General features: G+C 42.5%; 1 protein-coding gene across 1 annotated transcript in view; it reads left to right on the top strand.

Moving 5' to 3' along the window:
- Positions 1–119: 119 nt before the first annotated feature.
- The window catches only part of LOC115474095 (COMM domain-containing protein 5-like), a 29,017-nt gene continuing 18,414 nt past the window's right edge, over positions 120–10,722 (top strand). The window contains exons 1-3 of the mRNA XM_030209424.1: positions 120–435; positions 4,007–4,167; positions 8,968–8,996. Coding sequence (XP_030065284.1) covers positions 303–435; positions 4,007–4,167; positions 8,968–8,996 — 323 coding nt within the window. The 5' untranslated portion in view covers positions 120–302. The remainder of the gene's footprint in view (positions 436–4,006; positions 4,168–8,967; positions 8,997–10,722) is intronic.

Genomic DNA, 10,722 nt, shown 5'->3' with positions numbered 1-10,722 from the left:
GGGAGGAAGGCTGCCACGTGACGTGAGTGGCGGCGAGTTTTCTGTGAACTCACGCGACGACTGTGCTAGCTCGTGTGTGGCGCTCCATGCTGGTTGGTCCTCACGGTCACGTGACTTGCCATCTGGGAGGGCACTCCACTCGCTCAGTTTGTTGGTGCTTGCGCTTCACGGTTACGTGACTGTGACGACACGGGCGCGCTCACTGTGTGCTAGCAGCGGATCTAATCTGGGTCAGCTGCTCTTGCTCTGGCCATTAGCCTCAGGCTTGTAACACCCTTGGGGTCTTATCCGTTAACTGTGACATGGCATCATCCGCAAAGAGTCTGGATGGTAGCAGGCCCAGCTTCCTGGGAATACGGGTGCCCCCTGCGGTGGAGACTATGGCACAACATCTGCAAGAGCTGGATAGAGACACTTTCAGGACATTACTAAAGGGTGAGAGACGTAATTACGGATATTACAGAGTGATCTTTACGGATAACTTCTATCCCACACCATCTCCATTGCGCTTAGTGGTACTGTAAACGAGTCACTTTAAAGGTAGCTTGTCACCTGTTTGGGTGACTTTGTATAGGGTTCTCTATGCTGATATTGAGTGATATAACTGTGGAAACAGCCAAAGATTGGGATGGGCCACGCCCACGGGATGCCCTGATCAATATTTTATCTAATATAGCATCAACAAATGGGGACCTTGAAGATAGGGCTGGAAATTGGTTTTGTTGGTGCCTCCAACCAAATTGGCGTTCTGTTGTCCCAGAAAATAATTACAATGTGCATGTGGGTCGCTCTACATTGCTCAGTTGGCAGCGCCTTGTGACTCTGGGCAAGTCACTTAACCCTCCATTTATTTATTTATTTATATTTAAATCTTTTTATTAATAGTAACAGAGCTGATACAGAGTATGCTATGAAAAGAGACCATTACAAATTATCAATGTCATAACTCCAGTCACTATACAAATTTTCCATTTTATCCCCCCCCAATTACGTTTCAACAAATGTTATTGATGATGTAACAAAGAATGCTTCCCCCAAGTTCAATATACAATGGATCGAAAACGTTAAACAAAGCAGACTAAGCAAAAGCTGACATTAACCACATTGATAAACTTTGTGATGTGCATGAACAGTCCCTCCCCCTCCCCCTCCCAATACTTTAATAGCTCAAGGAGCACACAGATTATGATTCTATAACCAAATTCTCCTGGCCTTATACACTATAAGACCGCATTATTTATTTATTTAAATTGTCCCATGTAAGCGGCATTGAGCCTGCCATGAGTGGGAAAGCGCAGGGTACAAATGTAACAAAAAAAAACTTGTAGAAGCTTTGTGCAAACTCTCATCTTTAGATAGTCTCTCTTCCTTTTCTCTGTTTCTTCTACTCTGTTCCTTCACTCCTGTTTCATGTTATTCTATTTGTAACGATTGTAAGCCACTTTGAGTCTGCATCCATGTGGAAATAAATGTGCAAATAAATAGTATGGGAGCAATTCTATAAGCAGGCACTACAATTTAGGTTCCCGCATTAAGTGGGCTGCAAGTTTATTCAATAAGGGCACATACACACATAAGTGCTCTTATACACTACTAGTATAAATTGACATTGGTGTGCCATCTCTATGTCAGCAGATGCAAGTGTGTGCACTTAAATGCCACAGTTACACACATAACATTCTGTAAATTGTGTGAAAATGTCAGCCCTGCTGGTGCTGCTCCCCATGTGAATGCCTCCTTATGTTTGCAGTTGTACACCTGTTATAGAATATTGGTGAGCATAATAACGGAATAACTTTTCATAAGTAGAGTAGTAATTTGTTTATAAATTGTAATCAGTATGTCATTTGGAGGAGCTGTTTAAAGGGACACGCTAACACTGTTACATTTGTGGAGAGATTTTTTTTTCTCCTGGTAGTGGGCCACTAAAACAGATATCATGTTATGAGAATCAGGTGCTCAACATTCAGACTTTCTGTCTATTTATTTACTTATTTATTACATTTATATCCCACATTAGACATGGATTAGGTTGAAACCTGCGAGCATTAAAAATCTTTTTTATTTCCTCTGCCTACATTAAAAGAAAAAGATGGCATGTGAGAATTTGCTCCTTTTGTTTTATGGATTACGGTGGTATATATTATAAAAATGCACTTGCCTTTTTTTTATTACTACTATCTCACAGAGAGGCATTGAGTAATGCAGAAGTTCTGTCCAGCGTCAGTCTAAATGTGCCAACATTGTCCAGTTCAGCACAGTATTAGCCACCAAGTTTATACAAAGTTAATTATGTTCAGTGGAAAATAAATCTGTTGCCTCATCAGACTGCTTATGTGACTATTCTATCACTGTTTCATTATTGCTACCAAGTAATACATATTAAGGACATTTGCTTTAAACTTTGCTTTAATTTGTTTATCCAGGCCTTACATGCACATGGTTTTGCTTTTTAAACCCAAAGGTGAATCCTAAGGGCAGTTCTCTGCTCACATCCAGCAGACCGCTAAGACCTGTCGTTTCTTTCTTTACAACATCCGTAAAATCCGCCCCTTTCTTTCCGAGCACTCTACCAAAACCCTCATCCACACCCTTGTCACCTCTCGTTTAGACTACTGCAATCTGCTTCTTGCTGGCCTCCCACTTAGTCACCTCTCCCCTCTCCAATCGGTTCAAAACTCTGCTGCCCGTCTCGTCTTCCGTCAGGGTCGCTTTACTCATACTACCCCTCTCCTCAAGTCCCTTCACTGGCTCCCTATCCGTTTTCGCATCCTGTTCAAACTTCTTCTACTAACCTATAAATGTACTCACTCTGCTGCTCCCCAGTATCTCTCCACACTCGTCCTTCCCTACACCCCTTCCCGTGCACTCCGCTCCATGGATAAATCCTTCTTATCTGTTCCCTTCTCCACTACTGGCAACTCCAGACTTCGCGCCTTCTGTCTCGCTGCACCCTACGCCTGGAATAAACTTCCTGAGCCCCTACGTCTTGCCCCTTCCTTGGCAACCTTTAAATCTAGACTGAAAGCCCACCTCTTTAACATTGCTTTTGACTCGTAACCACCTGCCTCCACCTACCCTCCTCCTTCCTGTACACAATAATTGATTTGATTTGCTTACTTTATTTTTTGTCTATTAGATTGTAAGCTCTTTGAGCAGGGACTGTCTTTCTTCTATGTGCAGCGCTGCATATGCCTTGTAGCGCTATAGAAATGCTAAATAGTAGTAGTAGTAGTAGGCAGTTGAACAATTAAGTATAAACTGTATTGTTTCTGACTTTACTTGTTTTAGACTACTTTGGGTCCTGCTAATCTATACATCTGCTGTCTTAGAGTACAGAAGAAAATGATTTATGTTGTTTACTAGAATTTTTACTGCTTGCAGAAGTACTTGTAGAATCTGGCTTTCTTGGGGGGGGGGGGCTGATGGAGAAGATTACTTGCGATGGGGATGGGTAGGGACAGGTTAGATTCCCACAGGGATGGGCGGGGACGGGTTAGATTTCTGTCCCCGTGCAACTCTCTACTACCAATCCTAGAGCAAGCAGTGGCTTTTCCCATGTCTTTCTCAGTTGTTGAGTATGGACGTTTCCTCCAGGAACTTGTCCAAACTTTTAATAAACCCAGATATGCTAACTTATCTGGCAACAAGTTCCAGAGCTTAACTATTTGTTGAATGAAAAAATATTTCACCTAGTCTTTGTACCTTTTGAAAGTGGAAAATATCGATTCATGTTTACCTGTTGTACTCAAGATACTCCCCACAGCGGTCTCTTTCAAGTTGAAGAGCCCTAACCTCTTTAGCCTTTCCTCATATGGTTGCACTTCTTTGAACCTTAAAAAATTCAGGTAGCCTCATCCCTACCCGAAAGACCTCGCAAACATAGTGGGTACCTAAGTCAAAAGGAGATCAAGCGATTTGTCCAAGGTCACAAGGTATGTTGGGGGAGTGGGATTTGAACTCTGGTTCAAATGTCTTCATTTTCTTTAATTCTTCCCTGTCACAGTTGTTGTGAGTGCGCTTGAAGGAAAGGACTGCAAAGAGTCTGTGAAGGTTATCTTGGAGACTTCAGTTCTGCCCGAGGAACAGCTCACTTTCCTCATATCTGGCATGTATAGTCTTCTCCAGGAGGCTCTGCGGCTTCCGCTGTCAACTCTTAAGCAGGAGGTAAGCACTCAGTGTATGTCAGCATATGCTTTTGGAATCTCTAGTTACATAGCTGTTTCTATGTAGGATCTCCATATATTCTAACCAACATGTAGACATGATAGGAAACTGAAACATTGCACGTGGAGAGGCCTTGCAGCGAAAGCAATAAGAAGAGTTCAAAGGTCAAAGTTTTTGTTTTTGTTTGGAGGAGGATATGGATCCTCAAGATTTTCAGATAAAAATTTTCTGTTTGGGTTTAATTAACAATTCAGAATCTGAAACAACTACTTTTTTTTTCATATAGATTAGGGGGCTCATCTTCAACACACTATGAGGCATATTTTCAAAGCACTTACACTTAAAAAGTTTCATAGGTTACTGTGTATACATAGGAAATCAAATACGTTAGCGTTTAACTTTAAAAAAGGAGATTATGATAAAATGAGAAGAACGGTGAAAAAAAACTTAGAGGAGCGGCTGCGAGGGTCAAAAATTTACATCAGGCATGGATGCTGTTCAAAAACACCACCCTGGAAGCCCAGGCCAAATATATTCCGCGTATTAAAAAAGGAGGACGGAAGACTAAACAACAGCTGGCATGGTTAAAAAGTGAGATGAAGGAAGCTATTAGAGCTAAAAGAAAATCCTTCAGAAAGAAGGAACCAACTGAAAATAATAAGAAACAGCATAAGGAATGTCAAGTCAAATGCAAAGCGCTGATAAGGCTAAAAGGGACTTTGAAAAAAAGATTGCATTGGAGGCAAAAACACATAGTAAAAAATTTTTTAGGTATATTAAAAGCAGGAAGCCGGCAAAAGAATCGGTTTGACCGCTAGATGACCGAGGAGTAAAAGGGGCAATTGGGGAAGACAAAGCCATAGCGGAGAGATTAAATGAATTCTTTGCTTCGGTCTTCACCGAGGAAGATTTGGGTGGGATATCGGTGCCAGAAATAGTATTCGAAGCTGACAAGTCTGAGAAACTTAATGAATTCTCTGTAAACCTGGGGGATGTAATGGGGCAGTTCTACAAACTGAAGAGTAGCAAATCTCCTGAACCGGATAGTATTCATTCCAGAGTACTGATAGAACTGAAAAATGAGCTTGCAGAGCTATTGTTAGTAATATGTAATTTATCTTTAAAATCGAGCCTGGTACCGGAAGATTGGAGGGTGGCCAATGTAACGCCGATTTTAAAAAAAAAAAGGTTCCGGAGGAGATCCGGGAAATTATAGACTGGTGAGTCTGACGTCGGTGCCGGGCAAAATGGTAGAGACTATTATTAAGAACAAAATTACAGAGCATATTCAAAAGCATGGATTAATGAGACGAAGTCAACATGGATTTAGTGAAGGGAAATCTTGCCTCACCAATCTACTACATTTCTTTGAAGGGGTGAACAAACATGTGGATAAAGTTGAGCCAGTTGATATTGTTTATCTGGATTTTCAGAAGGCGTTTGACAAAGTACCTCATGAAAGACTCCAGAGGAAATTGGAGAGTCATGGGATAGGAGGTAGTGTTCTATTGTGGATTAAAAACTGGTTAAAAGGTCAGTATTCTCAATGGAGAAGGGTAGTTAGTGGGGTTCCCCAGGGGTCTGTGCTGGGACCGCTACTTTTTAACATATTTATAAATGACCTAGAGATGTGAGGTAATTAAATTTGCTGACGACACAAAGTTATTCAAAGTCGTTAAATCGCAGGAGGATTGTGAAAAATTACAAGAGGACCTTACAAGACTGGGCGTCTAAATGGCAGATGATGTTTAATGTGAGCAAGTGCAAAGTGATGCGTGTGGGAAAGAGGAACCCGAATTATAGCTACGTCATGCAAGGTTCCACGTTAGGAGTCACGGACCAAAAAAGGGATCTAGGTGTCGTCGTTGATGATACGTTGAAACCTTCTACTCAGTGTGCTGCTGCGGCTAAGAAAGCAAATAGAATGTTAGGTATTATTAGGAAAGGAATGGAAAACTAAAATGAGGATGTTATAATGCCTTTGTATCACTGTATGGTACGACCGCACCTCGAATATTGTGTTCAATTCTGGTCGCTGCTTCTCAAAAAAGATATAGTGGAATTAGAAAAGGTGCAGAGAAGGGCGACAAAAATGATAAAGGGGATGGGACGACTTCCCTATGAGGAAAGGCTAAACGGCTAGGGCTCTTCAGCTTGGAGAAAAGGCGGCTGAGGGGAGGTATGATAGAGGTCTATAAAATAATGAGTGGAGTTGAACGGGTAGATGTGAAGTATCTGTTTACGCTTTCCAAAAATACTATGACTAGGGAGCATGCGATGAAGCTACAATGTAGTAAATTTAAAATAGGAGAAAATGTTTCTTCACTCAACGTGTAATTAAACTCTGGAATTCGTTGCCAGAGAACATGGTAAAGGCGGTTAGTTTAGCAGAGTTTTAAAAAGGTATGGACGGCTTCCTAAAGGAAAAGTCCATAGGCCGTTATTAAATGGACTTGGGAAAAATCCACTATTTCTGGGATAAGCAGTATAAAATGTTTTTGTACGTTTTGGGGATCTTGCCAGGTGTTTGTGGCCTGGATTGGCCACTGTTGGAAACAGGATGCTGGGCTTGATGGACTTTTGGTCTTTCCCAGTACGGCAATACTTATGTACTTATAACTTTGTAAAGTCTAAGTGCTTTTGAAAGTGAGCCTCTGCGTGACTTACCCATGTTCTTTAAATGGGGTCATACAATGTGAGTGGAGCAGCAACATGGCTATGGAAACTCTTGCAAAGCCCATGTACACTTGGTTTTAAAGAAGGTGAATGGTGAAAAAATCTACTGTTAAAATGTTCAGAAAGGTGTGCAAGTGGTTGAGAACCTGGGGAACAGGATTCAGTTCCAACTGCAGCTCCTTGTGACCCTGGGCAAGCCACTTAACCCTCCATTGCCCCAAGTACAAAACTTGGATTGTGAGCACACTAGGGACAGAGAAAGTACCTGCATATATTAAACATTAAACCACATTGGTTGTATCACAGAAAGGCAGGATATCAAATCCATGGTTTTTATGGCAACTAAGACAGCTGTACGGAGGTGCTTGGGGGGAAAGCAAGCTGCTAGAAGAACCTGACTTCCGATGAAGAGCCATTCACCTCAGACACAGTAGAAATCATTTGAAAAATTACGAGCAAATTGGCCAACAAGCTGACTACTAGGGTGAAGACTTGGAGATAATAGCCTGGCATGATGAAGTTTTGTGTTGTGTTGATGGTCCGTGATTGGATGTCTGAAGCTTCTAGAACAGAAAGTCAAGTACCTGGAATCGGTGGCCGACCAGACAGATCAGTCGGTCTCTATCTGCTGTTCCCTTCTGTGTTACATAGTACTTGGTGACCATTCAGAGCAGGGGTTTCCAACCCAGTCTTCAGAGCACCTGGCAGTCAGTTTTACAGGATATCCATAATGGATATGCAAGAGAGATTTGTGTGCATTTACTTCCATTGTATGCAAATCGATCTAATGCATATTCATTGTACATATCCTGAGGACTGGATTGAGAGCCAGTGGTCTAGAGGATTTGGAGAATTGAAACCACTTTAATCATTTTCCCATGATTGCAGACCCTGAAATAACATAGGGCATTGCACTCCCCCCTCCTCCCCCCCCCCCCCAAAAAAAAAAATGTGGTTCCTTGCTGTGTTCGATCTATCTGCTGCAAAGAAAGCAGTGAATTTGAACTGCACTCCATAAGGCCCTAGCGCTGATACCCGAGTTTGGGTGGGGCAAAGTTAAACCATCAGCAGTGATAGGGTCCACAGACTTTTAAGTGTAGGTGCAAATCTTTCTGCCCAGTGTCAAACTGGACTGGTTATTTTTCCAGACTTGTGGCTTCTGTTTTAGTCTACATAAATGACAATAAAGTGTGTTAGCGGTAGAAAAGGAAACTTATGGGCTGATGATTAAAAGCAAACACAGGCACTACAGGTTAATAGTGCCATACTAGCAACTGTGTTTGCTATTGCCCCATGATCAGAGCACCCGAACGAGTGAAACAATGTGTTCGCATGCTCTGAACGCAACTAGCATGCAAATGCATGCTAAACAGAGCTCTAAGCACAAGTAGCATGCAAATGCATGCTGAACATATTCCTCCCCGATGATCAGCAAGCAGCACGCCAAATCCTACGCCAGCTCAGAGCTGGCGTTGGGGTTTGCAGACCATTGGAGAGGAATGGTGAGCTCTGTCCAGCATGCTAGCAGGACCCCGTTCCCGCCCCCCCCCCTTGCAGGAGCAGGGACTCTGACCCCACCCCAAGCCAGTAACAGTTTGTGCATGAACTGAGCATGCTCGGGTATTGCTGGTGTCGGCGGCTGGACACCCCACTGAATTCCTCGCTGCTGAGGCAGCACAAGGAGGGCAGTGGATTTCTTCAACTGACTTTGACATCCCCACCTGCAAAGGTAAAATATCTAGTGGTTGTGGGGGAGAGAGGAAATGTGCCCCCCCCCCCCCCATGAACAGCTGGGTGTGGCCTGTCAGTCGCAAGATTAAAAATGTAATCACACGATTAATCGTGATTAAAATTTTAATTGGACTGCAGCCCTATTTAGTATTCTCAGTATATGTTTATAGAATACAGCTGCAACATTTGGAAACGGAGTTGTAGTTTTAATTTCTTACATGGGGACATAAATGAACTGTTCGAATACAAGTTCTCTTTATTAGATTTGTAGAGAGGGAGCCACCAGGCTGTTCTGTAACATTTAAAAAATTTTATTCTTGTACTTCTTGTGCAACTTGTTAAGAAATATTTATCAAACATTAATTGCCTGCTTTTGGTTTTGTTTACCCCCAGGCTTTTAAAGAAGATCTGAAGGATCTCAGGTAATGGTATATATATTTTTTCCTTTTCTTTTTACTGGAACTGTCGCTCAGCTTGTCTTCATCTATACTGTAAAATGTTCACACCAGAGGCTGGTTGTTTCTGTGCTGTTTTTCTGCTTTGTTCGTCTACCTTTTTTACCATCTACATACCATTCAAAAACAGTATCACAGAAATACTTTACAAAGTGAAAACAGACCTGGACATTCTGGAAAACTGGGCAACAACTTTAAAACTCAAACTAAAAACTAAACGGAGAACAAAAAAAACAATTCCTAGTCCTATCAGGCCTGCACAACACCAGAACCCAGCAAAATTTCACAGTCGACAATCAAACTTACCAAATCAAAATGCAACCGAAAATACTGGGAATCATTCTAGACAAACACTGATCAATGGACAATCAAATATCAGCCGTAACAACAAAATGCTTCAGAACTCTTTGGAAACTAAGAAGGATAAGAGACTATTTTCCCAAACAATCATTCCAAATACTGGTACAATCAACAATACTATCTCAGACTACTGCAGCACAGCGTGTATAGAGCGGGGCCGCCGAGAGGGGGGACAAAAGTCCCCGGGCCTCCGGAGGGGGCCCGGCGCCACCGCAGTCAGGCCCACCCGCCGTCGCTCCCAAACTAACTAACCTTAAACGCCTCCTTCCTTTCCTTTCACCACCTTCGCAGCAGCAAGGCAGGCCACTCCTTCCTTCCGTGTCCCGCCCTCGCCTGACGTAACATCCGCGAGGGCAGAGCACGGAAGGAAGGAGAGGTCTGCCCTGCTGCTGCTTGTCGCGAAGGTGGTGAAAGGAAAGGAAGGAGGCGTTTAAGGTTAGTTCAGGGCCCGGTAGCGGGTGGAGGGGGGGGCCCGGTGGCGACGATGAGCTCGGGTGGGGCGGGCCCGGCTCTGGCTCTCGGCGGCCCTGATATAGAGTATAAGGAAAGCACAATAAAATCACTACAAACCATCCAAAACACAGCAGCTAGACTGATTTTTCAAAAAGTCAACGTATGAAAAAGTTACCCCACTACTCAAATCACTACACTGGCTGCCAAGCAAAGCAAGACTAATCATCTTTGAAGCCAGCAAACTCAATTTCAAAATGTGTTTTGAAATGATATCAGAATACATGAGAGACATGATAGTTCTATCGCCAAGAAGCACAAGTCCAGAAACCAGAAGTTACCTACTTTTTCACCTACCCAATTGCAGAAACATAACGCACAGAACCATCTACACAGCAGGATTCTGCTACCTGGGATCAAAATGGTGGGATTCGTTACCAAAAGCCATAAGAAGCATCTATAACCTATCTTCGGTTCAGAAAAGAAGTCGAAACACGTTTTCAAAAAATTCTACAGCTAACCACACAAGCCACACACATCCTCGTACTGTAAAACACTGTAACCTCACTGTAAATTGTAAGCCACTTTGAACCGAAACTGATAATAGTGGGATACATGCATAAATAAAAGATGCTTTTCTGCCAGGTAATTTATAAACCAGTATCTTCAATTTCTTTTTTAGCGAAACAGTTACAAGAATTTATTGATCAAAATAACAGACTTGATCAGCATCAGTTCTGACCAAAACATAACACTGAAGCTTTGCTTATCTCTGTGGGGGAGATGCATTAAACTTACCAGTCCAGCAACATGGTTTTTTTTTTGTGTTTTTTTTTTACCAGTTCCAGCTGGTTCATTCAGCAGGAGATGCACCAAGGGGTTC

This window comes from Microcaecilia unicolor, chromosome 7, assembly GCF_901765095.1.
Source record: "Microcaecilia unicolor chromosome 7, aMicUni1.1, whole genome shotgun sequence".
Classification (NCBI taxonomy): Eukaryota; Metazoa; Chordata; class Amphibia; order Gymnophiona; family Siphonopidae; genus Microcaecilia; species Microcaecilia unicolor.
Note: the sequence above shows the minus strand (reverse complement) of the source record. Positions and strands in the feature narration are given on the sequence as shown.